Source organism: Barbus barbus (genome assembly GCF_936440315.1).
Source record: "Barbus barbus genome assembly, chromosome: 4".
In the NCBI taxonomy this organism is placed as follows: domain Eukaryota; kingdom Metazoa; phylum Chordata; class Actinopteri; order Cypriniformes; family Cyprinidae; genus Barbus; species Barbus barbus.
This window is the reverse complement of record NC_136732.1, coordinates 39,177,433-39,192,363: the sequence shown is the minus strand read 5'-3', so window position 1 is coordinate 39,192,363 and position 14,931 is coordinate 39,177,433. Positions and strand designations below refer to the sequence as shown.

Sequence of the window (14,931 nt, the reverse complement as noted above, 5' to 3'; positions counted from 1 at the left end):
ACTTTAGTGTATGTGGTGAATTTATTTTTTTTTTTTTTTTAATTTTCAAGTTAGCTATAGTTGATATAGTTTTGGCTGAGAAGGTTCTTATATTTAAATGTGAATATGAATGTATATCAATGTTAGTTTAGTATCATAGACATAGTGTTATAGTTTTTATTTACATTTTGAAAAAAAAAATTGTATTTTATATTTTCTTTTTAATTTCAGTAGACTTTTTGCTTTAAACGAATGGTTATTGTCATGGTGTAAAGAACAGAAACTGCTCTTTGTAAATAATTGGAATCTTTTCTGGGAGCGTCCTAGGCTTTTCCGTGCTGATGGCCTGCACCCCAGCAGAGTCGGAGCGGAACTCCTGTCGGACAACATCTCCAGGACGCTACGCTCCATCTGACTAGTAAGCCAATTCTCAAATGACTTTTGTTCTACCCACTTAAATGATAGAAGTACCCGCGTTGTCCAATCTATACAGACTGTGTCTGTCCCCCGAATAGCGAGGTAAAAATATAAATTTAATGCAGGATCTAGAAAAAATCTGATCGTGATTAAACCAGAAAAACACAAAATAAATGAACAAAAACAATTTTTGAAGCTTGGGCTCCTAAATATTAGATCACTTGCACCCAAAGCAGTTATTGTAAATGAAATGATCACAGATAATAATTTTGATGTACTCTGCCTGACTGAAACCTGGCTGAAACCAAATGAATATCTTGGTCTAAATGAGTCTACTCCAGCGAGCTACTGTTATAAACATGAGCCCCGTCAGACTGGCCGTGGCGGCGGTGTGGCAACAATATATAGTGATATTCTCAATGTTACTCAGAAAACAGGATACAGGAGGTTTAAGTCATTCGAACTACTTCTGCTTAATGTGTCACTGTTAGATATGCAAAATAAATCTCTCTTATCTCTTGCTCTGGCTACTGTGTATAGACCGCCAGGGCCATATACAGATTTCCTAAAAGAATTTGCAGATTTCCTCTCAGATCTATTGGTTAATGTTGATAAAGTGCTAATTGTCGGAGATTTTAACATTCACGTTGATAATACAAATGATGTGCTAGGACTTGCGTTTACTGACCTAATAAACTCTTTTGGAGTCAAGCAAAACGTCACCGGGCCCACTCATCGTTTTAATCATACGCTAGATTTAATTATATCGCATGGACTTGATCTTACCGATATAGATATCATACCTCAAAGTGATGATGTTACTGATCATTTCCTTGTATCGTGCATGCTGCGTATTACTGATATTAATTATATGGCTCCGCGTTATCGTCCGGGCAGAACTATTGTTCCAGCCACCAAAGACAGATTCACAAATAACCTGCCTAATTTATCTCAACTGCTCTGTGTACCCATAAATACATATGAACTAGACGAAATAACTAGCAACATGGGCACTATCTTCTCTAATACATTAGAAGCTGTTGCCCCCCTCAAATTGAAAAAGATTAGAGAAAAATGTACTGCACCATGGTACAACAGTTATACCCATTCTCTCAAGAAAGAAACTCGTAATCTTGAGCGCAAATGGAGAAAAACTAACTTGGAAGTTTCTAGAATTGCGTGGAGAAACAGTATGTCCAGCTATAGACAGGCTCTAAAAGCTGCCAGGGCAGAGCATATCCGCAAACTCATAGATAATAACCAAAACAATCCAAGGTTCTTATTTAGCACAGTGGCTAGATTAACAAATAAACAGACACCGCCCGATCTAAATATTCCCCCACAGTTTAATAGTAATGACTTTATGAATTTCTTTACTGATAAAATAGATAACATCAGAAATACAATATCAAATGTAGATTCTACTGCGTCTAGTATTTCAGCTTCATTCATCGCACCCAAAGAAAAACTGCAGTGCTTTACAACTATAGGACAGGAAGAGCTAAACAAACTTATCAGTGCATCTAAACCAACAACGTGTTTATTAGATCCTGTACCCACTAAACTACTGAAAGAGTTGTTACCTGTAGCAGAAGAACCGCTTCTCAATATTATTAACTCATCGTTAGCCTTAGGTCACGTCCCAAAACCATTCAAGCTGGCGGTTATTAAGCCTCTTATTAAGAAACCACAACTAGATTCTAATGAACTGGCAAATTACAGACCCATTTCAAATCTTCCGTTTATGTCAAAAATTGTAGAAAAAGTTGTGTCTGCTCAATTGTGCTCCTTCTTGCAAAAAAATGATCTCTATGAGGAATTTCAGTCAGGTTTCAGGCCTCACCATAGCACAGAAACTGCACTTGTTAAAATTACAAATGACTTGCTTCTTGCTTCAGATCAAGGCTGCATCTCATTGCTAGTATTACTTGATCTTAGTGCTGCGTTTGACACTATAGACCATGATATACTCATAGATCGACTACAAAACCATATTTGTATTCAAGGGCAGGCTTTAAGATGGTTTAAATCATACCTGTCCGATCGCTACCACTTTGTTCATTTAAATGGAGAGTCATCTCAATTATCACCAGTAAAGTATGGAGTACCACAAGGATCAGTCCTAGGTCCTCTTCTATTTTCAATATACATGTTGCCTCTTGGTAATATTATTAGAAAATACGGGATTAGTTTTCATTGCTATGCTGATGATACTCAACTATATATCTCAACAAAACCAGGTGAAACTTCTAAACTATCTAAGATAATAGATTGTGTAAAAAATTTAAAAGATTGGATGACCAATAATTTCCTCCTATTAAATTCAGATAAGACAGAGATATTACTTATTGGACCAAAAAACAATACACAGAATCTCTTGGATTACAATTTGCAACTTGACGGATGCACTGTCACATCCTCTAAAGTCAAAAATCTGGGTGTTATATTAGACAGCAACTTGTCCTTTAAAAATCATATTTCCCATGTTACAAAAACAGCATTCTTCCATCTTAGAAACATTGCCAAGCTTCGAAACATGCTACCTGTTTCTGATGCAGAAAAGCAAGTTCATGCATTCATGACCTCTAGACTGGACTATTGTAATGCACTGCTAGCTGGTTGTCCTGCATCTTCAATAAACAAGCTACAGATAGTCCAAAATGCAGCGGCTAGAGTTCTTACAAGGTCAAGAAAATATGATCATATTACCCCAATTTTACAGTCTCTGCACTGGCTACCTATTCAGTTCCGTATCATTTACAAAATATTATTACTTGCCTATAAGGCCCTAAATGGTTTAGCTCCTGCGTACCTAACTCGTCTTCTACCACGCTACAATCCAACCCGCTCCCTAAGGTCACAAAACTCTGGACTTTTGGTAGTACCTAGGATAGCAAAGTCCACTAAAGGAGGTAGAGCTTTTTCACATTTGGCTCCCAAACTCTGGAATAGCCTTCCTGATAACGTTCGGGGTTCAGACACACTCTCTATGTTTAAATCTAGATTAAAGACACATCTCTTTAGCCAAGCATTCACATAATGCATCTTATAATCTTGTACTGCAGTTATATCTGATCAAATGTACATTATTATTATTCTTTAGCTTGGGATGGAACAGCAGCTACGCTAATTATGTTTCTCTTTGTCTCTGTTTCTGCCACGGGATTAACATCCCGTGGTAATTAGGAATGACAGAAGCTTCAGTCTGGATCCAACCCCTAAATGATCTGAGATGACCGAACACCTGAGAAAAGATAATGCCAACCCCTCAGAGGATGCCAACGCTCAGACAACATACAGAATTACCAAATGACCACTGGAACTAGTTGAGACCTTACAATCTGACTTTGCTGCAGTTAAATTGAACTGCTGGTTTGTTGGCCAGAGGCCAATGTTTGATATTGATATTGTGATATGTTTGATATTGATATTGTGATATGTTTGATATTGTGCAGTTGCTTTGACACAATTTACATTGTTAAAAGCGCTATATAAATAAAGGTAAAAAAAAAAAAAAAAAAAAAAAAAATTTCATTCATCGGTAGTTTTTTTGGTCAATATTAGTATTTTTTAAATGTCTCTACACTATTTATTTTTTTATTTAGTAGTTGTAATAGTAGTATTTTTTTAGCTGTGGCTACTATATATATATATATATATATATTTATGTATATATTTATTTTATTTTAAACAGCAATTTTATTTATTTTAGTTTTAGGTAACAAAGCTGTCCCTTTAAATAATTTGTGCACAGATATAAATGATGTGAAACTAGTCATTATTCATTTATTTAGGATGAATTAGAAGAGCACATGAAGTGCTTATCACACGTTCCACTAACACTGTTTATGAAGTTTGATTCGAGTGTGCAAATGTAGACAAAGAAGAAACTCAAATATAAGTGAGTTTTCATTTGTCTCACATGTTTTAATAACAACAACATTTGCAGACTATCTGAGTGTGCAGATTGTTATTTAAAAATGCGTAGCCTAATAATAAAGAACACAAAGGTTTGACCAAATTTTGACTGGTAATGTATAGGATTGACTTGAAATGAATTGAAGTGTCAGTCAGGTTGAGCTGAGGTGTCTCCTCTCCTCTCTCTGGGAAAAGGCTGGATGTGAGGAACCGATAGAGGGAAGAACAGGATGTCTGATGGAGAGCAGGGTGTCGGAGGCGGGGAATTGTCTGGAAGAAGCAGAGGGACGTTAAGCAAGCAGTTGCTTTGAGTGATAGGCGGCAGGAAGTGTGGGCGTCGGTCTCTCCGTGTTTGCCCCGCCCCTTTACACAAAGACTCCGCCCATTTGCCACGCCCACTCAGGGTGTTCCAGTTTGGTTTTGTGGTTTGTTTCCTCTTGCTGTCTGTTATTTCTAAACTCTGTATCCACTGGCTGAGGTCTGACACCTCGTATCGTCTCATTTTCATTTTTACATGTTTATTTTTCTTTCTCGTCATCTTAGGTGCCTGTTCCCGCCAAACTTCCTCAAACAAATACTCTTCCTTTTCAGCCCTAATTCCTGTGTCTCTGCCGCAGGTCCTCGCTGTAGCGTTTAGCCGTCTGCTGTGATGCCAGCGCTCAACACCGACCGTTTGTGGCTGTTTATTCATGGATAGCTCATTTTTTTGAGGGTTTGCATGTAAAATTTTGGGCAGTGGCTTGTCTTGAATGCATTTGAGTTTATTGAAGGGTGAATTTCGGTGCGATTGATCTGTTAACGGGTCAGATCGGTCAACAGACTGACCTGATGTGTTTAAGACTGAACGCAGGCGACGATGGGGTGGTAAACTTGCAGACAGACCCACTGTACGGAAGAGCGGAGCGGGATGGAGGTTAACCGTGTGACTCTTTCCACTGTCCTCACTAGTTTTGAGGATTTCTTTGGTGATGATCCCAAATCTAGCAGAACTCTCTTGAGTCTTGTCCATGTTAGAGACTGAAGGAGGAACACCAGAGGTCAACATCTTCAACTCCACAAAATCCACGTTCACACTGCAGATTAATACAGGTTTCAAAATGTTTTAATCAGTTTGGTTATTTGCAGGAGTGACATTCTACAATATGAGAGAACAAACTCATATGTTACTTGTCTGGACCTGGGTTTTTTATTTAATTATGGTCCAGAGATCCCCACTGGGGCTGAAAGGAAGTGTTTATGTTAATGGAAAAAATGTTTATGGAAAAAGTATAAAATCAATTCTAAATAATAATATTGATAATAAAAAAAAAACTAAAAATAGATCGAATAGAATAAATAAACATCTGACAATAAACAAACAAATAAATAAATGTGTAAAACTGTCAAAACAATTATAGGACTAACATAAATAAATAGAAATTAGATTGCATTGAATAAATAAATAAACATTAAATTAAAACAAACAAAAAAGGACATTTAGATTAAAAATTGTTTTTGTTAAAAGCACTAAATGTTAAATATTTAAAAAAAATGTGAAAATGTAAAAATAAATAACTAATGAATAACTAAAATCTAAGGTTATTATAAATGAATAAGTAATTGATCAAATAATAAACATTAGATTAAAACAAACACATTAAAACAATCACATTAACGCAAGTAGACACAGTGCATAATGATGAACATATTTACCAAACAAAATATTTAGACACATTTGCCATTAAAAAAAAAAAAAGTCTGGTATTTCAATGTTTTTTGCCATTACCATGATGGAAGTCCTTTAAAAAAATTCTGAGTATAATGTAAAAACAATGCCATATATGGTAATCATACAGTACTATGGTTTATAAGTAAACATGGTCTTAGCGTGAACTTTAAGTAAATTTACATTATTTTGAGAGCAACATCATAAATGACAAGAATAAAGCAGTTTGAAGCACTAAAGAGAAAGGAGAAAAACAAGAGATGAGAATGAGATGAAGAGAGACAGAGTTTAGGTTAAGAAGAGAACGTGAATGAGAAACGAACATCTACCTGATGAAGAGGTCAGATTTACACACAGATCAACACGAAGAGCCACTTACAGTCTGACGCTTCATCTCTCATCAAACACACTCAGCATCTGTTGCCATGGAGTCCTGAAGACCAATCAGCATCTCTCTGTCTCTCTCGCTCTGTGTCAGTCTTTCATGTCGTGCCCTTCCTTTAAGCAGCATGAAACGTGCAGCTCACCTCTTTGTTATATCTGTCTGTCCATCAATTATGAAACAGACGGCAGGACAGAAGCCAAAACACTCAAAATCCATCATGATTCCTGACTGACGGCCGCATTATCTCAGTCAGAAAACAGGGTAGAGACAAATAGAGAGGGAAAAACCCAGTGACTGACCACTAGATTTTTATTTAATTTGATTAAATATTAAAATATTTTATTAGTTATATTATTTTATTTTGATTTGATTATTTTACACATTTTATTTTATTTTATTATGAAAGAGAGTAGAGGAAACAGAGACAATAAAAATAATAATAATAATAAAATAGTCACTACCCACTAGATTTTTATTTTATTTTAATTTAATTATTATTGTATTTTATTTTAATTATTTTTCTATTTATTTTAAGTGTATTATATTTTTATATATTTTTTTAAAATTAGGAAACAGATTAGATGGAAAATAATATATTATTTTATTTCAGCACAAATTATTTTTTATTTTATTTAGTTTTTTTTTACTCTGTTGTTTTATTTTGTTTTGTTTTGATTTATTTCCAAACACTGCAGTCAGTGCCCACTTGATGTTTTTTTATTATTTAATTTAATTTCCAACATTACAGTAATTTATTCTATTCTATTCTATTTTGTTTTGTTTTATTCACAGCAACATACACAGTAATGAAGTATTTTTACTTTACTCGAGTAAATATAAAAAGCATCTGTACTTTATCAGAGTGTTTTTCTTTGGAAAAGTTTTACTTCACTACATCCCAAAGCATAATTTCCTACTTTTTGCTTCACTACATTTCATAAATAAAAGTTGTTGTTTTTACAAACCCGATTCCAAAAACGTTGGGACACTGTACAAATTGTGAATAAAAACAGAATGCAATGATGTGGAAGTTTCAAATTTCAATATTTTATTCAGAATACAACATAGATGACATATCAAATGTTTAAACTGAGAAAATGTATCATTTTAAGGGAAAAATAAGTTTATTTTAAATTTCATGGCATCAACACATGTCAAAAAAGTTGGGACAAGGCCATGTTTACCACTGTGTGGCATCCCCTCTTCTTTTTATAACAGTCTGCAAACGTCTGGGGACTGAGGAGACAAGTTGCTCAAGTTTAAGAATAGGAATGTTGTCCCATTCTTGTCTAATACAGGCTTCTAGTTGCTCAACTGTCTTAGGTCTTCTTTGTCGCATCTTCCTCTTTATGATGCGCCAAATGTTTTCTATGGGTGAAAGATCTGGACTGCAGGCTGGCCATTTCAGTACCCGGATCCTCCTTCTACGCAGCCATGATGTTGTAATTGATGCAGTATGTGGTCTGGCATTGTCATGTTGGAAAATGCAAGGTCTTCCCTGAAAGAGACAATGTCTGGATGGGAGCATATGTTGCTCTAGAACTTGGAAATACCTTTCAGCATTGATGGTGCCTTTCCAGATGTGTAAGCTGCCCATGCCACACGCACTCATGCAACCCCATACCATCAGAGATGCAGGCTTCTGAACTGAGCGCTGATAACAACTTGGGTTGTCCTTGTCCTCTTTAGTCCGGATGACATGGCATCCCAATTTTCCAAAAAGAACTTCAAATTTTGATTCGTCTGACCACAGAACAGTTTTCCACTTTGCCACAGTCCATTTTAAATAAGCCTTGGCCCAGAGAAAACACCTGCGCTTCTGGATCATGTTTAGATATGGCTTCTTTTTTGACCTATAGAGTTTTAGCCGGCAACGGCGAATGGCACGGTGGATTGTGTTCACCGACAATGTTTTCTGGAAGTATTCCTGAGCCCATGTTGTGATTTCCATTACAGTAGCATTCCTGTATGTGATGCAGTGCCGTCTAAGGGCCCGAAGATCAAATAGTATTGTTTTCCGGCCTTGACCCTTACGCACAGAGATTGTTCCAGATTCTCTGAATCTTTGGATGATATTATGCACTGTAGATGATGATAACTTCAAACTCTTTGCAATTTTTCTCTGAGAAACTCCTTTCTGATATTGCTCCACTATTTTTCGCCGCAGCATTGGGGGAATTGGTGATCCTCTTGCCATCTTGACTTCTGAGAGACACTGCCACTCTGAGAGGCTCTTTTTATACCCAATCATGTTGCCAATTGACCTAATAAGTTGCAAATTGGTCCTCCAGCTGTTCCTTATATGTACATTTAACTTTTCCGGCCTCTTATTGCTACCTGTCCCAACTTTTTTGGAATGTGTAGCTCTCATGAAATCCAAAATGAGCCAATATTTGGCATGACATTTCAAAATGTCTCACTTTCAACATTTGATATGTTATCTATATTCTATTGTGAATAAAATATAAGTTTATGAGATTTGTAAATTATTGCATTCCTTTTTTATTCGTAATTTGTACAGTGTCCCAACTTTTTTGGAATCGGGTTTGTACTTCTAATTCTTAAGGACATTAAAAATGTAGTATTTTCTTGTACTCAAGATAAAGTTTGAATTAGGGTGGATTAGTGTAATGTGGGACGCTTTGTGCAATTTTAACTTGTGTATCATATTTTCATTTGAAGCCAATAAATAAATCAATAAATCACAGTTTTATACCATTTTGAAATCCCTAAGATGTTTCCTAACTAAATCAGAAGAATTTTTCAGATATGGTAGTTAAAGGGGAAATGGCACACATTTGAGTGCTGCTTGTGAAGCGTAGTGCAATGTCATGCTTTGGAATGTAGTGAAGAAAATAGTGATGGGTCGTTCTTGAATGATTCGTTCATTTTGAACGAATCATTAATGTGACTCGGGAAGAATGAGTCGTCTCGGGGAGTGATTCGTTCAGTCGCGCATGCGCATTGCACAACATTCTATGGGTCCTGTACTGGAATTAGTTCACCTCCCGACTCTCGGGTTTGAGTCGTTCGTTCATCACGTGACAGCCCCATACACTTAACCAATGCAGCCTGAGCCGGAAAGAGAATTGATTAGTTCATCTCTCGAGTCTTCGGGTTTGAGTCGTTCGTTCATCACGTGACAGCCCCATACGCTTAACCAATGCAGCCTGAGCCGGAAAGAGAATTGATTCTCTGTGCAAACCCGAAGACTCAGGAGGTTAACTAATCAACTCTCTTTCCGGCTCAGGCTGCATTGGTTAAGCGTATGGGGCTGTCACGTGATGAACGAACGACTCAAACCCGAAGACTCGAGAGGTGAACTAATCAATTCTCTTTCCGGCTCAGGCTGCATTGGTTAAGCGTATGGGGCTGTCACGTGATGAACGATAGACTCAAACCCGAAGACTTGTCAGATAAGAAGTGGTACGCAAATCATAGACTAAAGACCAGGTAAACAATGAATTAATATTATTATCATTTTTATGTTGATGGTTGTATTCTGTTTTATAGTCGTGATTTTTGAGCTTTAATAAAAACAAAAAAGCAAAAAAACAATGAATTAATATTTTCTGTTTCTTATAGCATTATAGTTTTGTATTGTTTGTAGTGTGATAAACGTTTGCATAAGTAGTAGATGTGTTTGGAAAGTAACGCCTAACATTTGAATTATATTTAGCTAAAATGAAGGAAATGACTCGAAAAAAGATTCGTTCATTTTGCTGAACGAGTCGGAAAAATGATCCGAGCTTCCCATCACTAGAAGAAAAGACAAATAAAGTCGCAGTTCGTCTCCGCGTCGCGTCGCGTTGTGACGCAGTGCGTGAGCGGAAGTGCGCTCAGGGACCGGAGAGGACTCCAGAGCTCACGGTAAGAGTTTATTTAATATCTCATAACTATCATGAACATATAAAACACGGCTGAAGGTGGAGAGATCCGGTGTGTCGCGCTACAGATGCGTTCATAAACGCGCTCGAAGCATCAGAGGCTCAAAGTCACGTGGAGGTTAAAACCACACAGATTTACACACAACCGCGAATAAAACACGAAAAACCACAGACACGAGCATAAACACACATGAAGAGAGACTGTCTGCAGCTACAAACACTGTTTCAGAACACATGATCACTAGATTGAAGGACGGTTGAATTATATTTATATATTTTTTTAATCTCTGTTATTTTTTTGTGCAAAACGCTGGATTACGATTAAATATGAATTAATGTGTTATTAAAACAAATTAGTGTTTAGTAGCGTCACAAAATGTGTTGTAGGCTACTTTTAAACGCCATATAGTCAATGTATTATCATTATAAAAGAATTAGATGAAAATGGTGTTTAAAAAAATATAATTTTAATATTATATATATATATATATATATATATATATATATATATATATATATATATATATATATAGAGAGAGAGAGTAAGTAAGTGTTTATAAGAAAACATGAATAGCCTAATAATAAAGCTTCAAGTATGATAATTACAAAAGAATTTATAATATATATATTGTCATACACGCCATTTACATGTATGATAATTAATGATAATAATAAAAGATAAATAGCATTGAGTTATGCTTATATTAGTGCTGTCAAACGATTAATTGCATCCAAAATAAAAGTTTTTGTTTACACAATATATGTGTGTGTACTGTGTATATTTATTATGTATATATAAATACACACACATGCATGTATATATTTCAGAAAAATTTTATTTTTATATATTAAATATATTTGTTTATAATATTAATTACATTAATGTAAATATTTTCAGAATATATGCATGCATGTAGTGCTGTAAAACGATTAATCGCCATTAATCACGTACAAAATAAAAGTTTTTGTTTGCATAATATATGTGTGTATACTGTGTATACAGAATATATTTCAGAATGTATTACAGAATATTTCAAATGTATTTACATGTCTATATTTATATTCATATAATTTATATTATAAATAAATATATTTAATATTTAAACATAACATATTTTTCTTAAATATATACATGCATGTGTGTGTATTTATTTATATATATATATATATATATATACAGAATAAATATACACAGCACACACATATATATTATATAAACCAAAACTTATTTTGGATGCGATTGATCGTTTGATAGCACTAGTTTATATAGTGTAAAATAAAACAGATTTCAAATACATTTAAAAGTGGTTTAAACACTTTTATCCTAATTCTTTTACAACTGTCATTCATGCAGTTGTACTTATTATTATTATTATTATTATTATTATTTGTACTTTTACAAATCCATTTGTCACAGCACAGGACCTCTGTATAAATTTAAAAGTAATTTTTATTTTTGGATGGAGTATTTCTTTAATATTATGGAAAGTGCAAATATTTTGATGGAGTAACTGCATGATATTTATACTCATGTCAAGCATATATCTGAATTATTATAAATAACCTGCATCAGTTACACAAGAAGAAGGCAAAAACGTATTAAAATGAGCATTAAATGGCTTTATCAGACTCGTGTAATGTGATGGTGGTGTTAATAAAGATCTGTGTCTGGTGTCAGATGGCGTTCAGGCTGCTGGTTCGGAGGGTTTGTGGGGTTTCTGTCAGAGATTTGCAGCGTCTGCCGGCCGGCGTCTGGTGCTTCTCGTCCTTCTCCTCTCGTCTGATTGCGTCGCAGCCGCTGCTCTCACTCCCACGCCTCCTCCCGCTGGCCTCCTGCAGGAGCGTGTCCTTTAACGTGCAGGACCACGACGACTTCACCGAGAGAGTCATCAACAGCCAGCTGCCCGTCCTCATTGACTTCCACGCGCAGTACGTACTCAAAACCACTTTACATGAACCGTTCCCTCCTGGCCAACCTGCCCAACTCAATCCCAGCAGCTGAGTCCTCAGCCATCTTCAAGAATCAGCTAAAAACACACCTCTTCCATCTTTATTTGACCCTCTAGCACTTATTCTAATTCTATTCTTAAAAAAAAAAGAAACTTGCACTTACACTTATTCATTTACTGCTTGTTTTCTTAAAAACAAAATAACTAGCTTCTCTATTTTTGTATTCTAGCTCTTGCATATCATTGCTCTTTTGTTGATTTTGATTGCTTCCATTGTCCTCTTTTATAAGTCGCTTTGGATAAAAGCATCTGCTAAATGACTAAATATAAATGTAAACAAAAAGCACAAATGCTTTTTCTTTTAGACTTTTTTTATGGAATATTTTAACATGTACAGTCACAGTGCACAGGATGGTTACACCACATGACATTATAGTGAAACTTTTCTTTAAACTGGTCGGTGAAGCAGGTGTTGTGTTATATAGAGAGCACTGTGTCTGTTCAGCGATCACGTCAGCTGAGCTCAGATCAGTTTCTGTGAGCATCGTTGTTGTGGCTCAGAGTTCAGAGCAGTGGGATTCATTCACGTTTGTTTGGAAATAGATGATGGCTTATAAAGTTTGATTTGAAGTGATTTTCTTGGAAAGCGGCTGCGGTGACGCTGAATCAGCTGATCTCTGCCGTGTGTTTGTGTTCAGGTGGTGTGGCCCGTGTAAAATCCTCGGCCCGCGGCTGGAGAAGGCCATCGCCAAACAGAAGGGTCGAGTCGCCATGGCCAAAGTCGACATCGATGAACACACAGACCTCGCCATCGAGTACGGGGTACGACTCTTACCCTTAACTAAAGCTATTAAAAACACATTCTGTAATAAAATAGAAAAACTTTAACAAAACGAAAATTAGAAATGTTGCATTGCCAATAAACTACATTTTAACAACATGCTTTAGAAACACTATGAAAACGGTGATATTTCGAAAAAATTCTCATTTTTATTTAAAGTACTAAAATAGCGGAAACTAAAACTTCACTAAAAAATCTATAGAAAACTTTATAGACATTAAAAATAAATAAATCCATTGTATTTTCACATGCTACAATGATCTGATTGCTGTAAACACAATACAAATACACTGCTTTTCCCTAAAGTGGGTTATTCTAAATGCCCATTATTATTTCGCTCTTATATTTGAGTCTGGTTGGTCAATATCAGCATTTATCAGCGGGATTATTATTGTTAACTAAAACCATTAATAAATATATAATTTGAAGTACAATCTCAAAAACTTTAACTGAAGTCAAATAAAATACAAATGCTTTTTTTATTTTAGCTAGTTGCCAAGGCAGTATTTCCCATTTTCATTTAGTGTAACTAGTATTACTAGTTACTACAATAAAACTGAAATAAAATAAAAAATATATAGATATAAAAATATAATTAAAATTGACAAAACACTAAAAAAAAAAAGTCAAACTTGACAATAAAAAATAGCATTTAAATGATACTAAAATCCCTATTTAGCAGTCAAATACTCATGATTATTGACTGTTAATTGCTCATACATCATTCTGGGACACCAAATAAACAGACAGCAGATCTGAACAGATTCCTCTGGTTATTATGGGATGCTGATTGTTGGTGATGTGCTGTAGGTGTCAGCAGTTCCCACGGTGATCGCCATGCGTGGCGGTGATGTCATCGACCAGTTCGTGGGCATCAAAGATGAAGACCAGCTGGATTCTTTTGTGCAGAAGCTGATTGGATAGTGAAGCTGTCAATCACTGCCCCTCTAGCCCCGCCCACCTCCTGTTGGAAACATTCAATTACAGACACGGACAAACTTCCCCCCGGAACGTCTTCGCTTCTCCATCTCTCCTGCTTTCCTCAACTGTGTGTGTGTGTCCTTATGTGTTTTAGAGAGTCTGTGGCAGTGCGTCGTGTTTTACCGCGGTAAAAATGTAGTAAAGTGTTCTCGGACGTCCTGTAGCTGCTGTGCTTTGCTTCGGAGGAGAACTGAAGGATCGATGATCCTCATCTGGTCCACATGAGGGCGATTCCTCTTGCTCCGCTCTTTTACACATGAATGCCTACTAATGTGAACGTGTGTGATGGTCTTTTTTTGGATCTGACTGTGAACTTTGTGCAGGATGCATGGGATTGATGATGGTTTGGTTTAGACTTTAACTCCTATAAACTGTAATATAACCAACTAGTCAGATGAAATTATGAATAAAGCAACTTACTATTTAACTCATGGCTGTTGGCTTGCGTTTCATATTCTGCTATTATATTCTTATTTTAAATACAAGTGAGAAAACTAATTTTATTTAGTAAGGATGCATTAAATTGATCCAAAGTGACATTTGTAATGCTACAAAAGATTTTTATTTCTTTTAAGCTTTGCGCATAAAATAATCCTGAAAAATAAAATTTCCACAAAAATATTAAGCAGCAAGAAATTTTAAAGATAATAATAAACTGCAGCAATCAGAGATATTATAATTAACTAAAACCATAAAACAAATCATTTTTCTTACTTGAAATAAAATAAATGTAAATCTTTATTTTATTTCAACTAGATGCTGGGAAAATCCATTTAGTTTAACTAAACCAAAAATTAAACATTTAGTTAAATAAATGAATATTGATTAAAATTATATTAATATAAAGTATTAAAAATAATAATGGCACA

The 14,931-nt window shown here is 35.4% G+C and overlaps 1 protein-coding gene across 1 annotated transcript; it reads left to right on the top strand.

The window, feature by feature from the left end:
• Window positions 1-10,156: 10,156 nt before the first annotated feature.
• On the top strand, window positions 10,157-14,495 carry LOC306864024 (thioredoxin, mitochondrial-like). The gene is made up of 4 exons (XM_079407693.1): window positions 10,157-10,274; window positions 11,970-12,220; window positions 12,939-13,062; window positions 13,892-14,495. The coding sequence occupies exons 2-4, from the start codon at window positions 11,970-11,972 to the stop codon at window positions 14,003-14,005; spliced, it is 489 nt and encodes a 162-aa protein (XP_079263819.1). The 5' UTR covers window positions 10,157-10,274; the 3' UTR covers window positions 14,006-14,495.
• Window positions 14,496-14,931: the final 436 nt, after the last annotated feature.

Coding starts and splice junctions, on each gene's coding strand:
- LOC306864024 (XM_079407693.1), top strand. CDS start 11,970: ATGGCGTTCAGGCTGCTGGTTCGGAGGGTTTGTGGGGTTTCTGTCAGA. Junction 12,221..12,938: donor CTCATTGACTTCCACGCGCA/GTACGTACTCAA, acceptor GTTTGTGTTCAG/GTGGTGTGGCCCGTGTAAAA. Junction 13,063..13,891: donor ACCTCGCCATCGAGTACGGG/GTACGACTCTTA, acceptor GATGTGCTGTAG/GTGTCAGCAGTTCCCACGGT.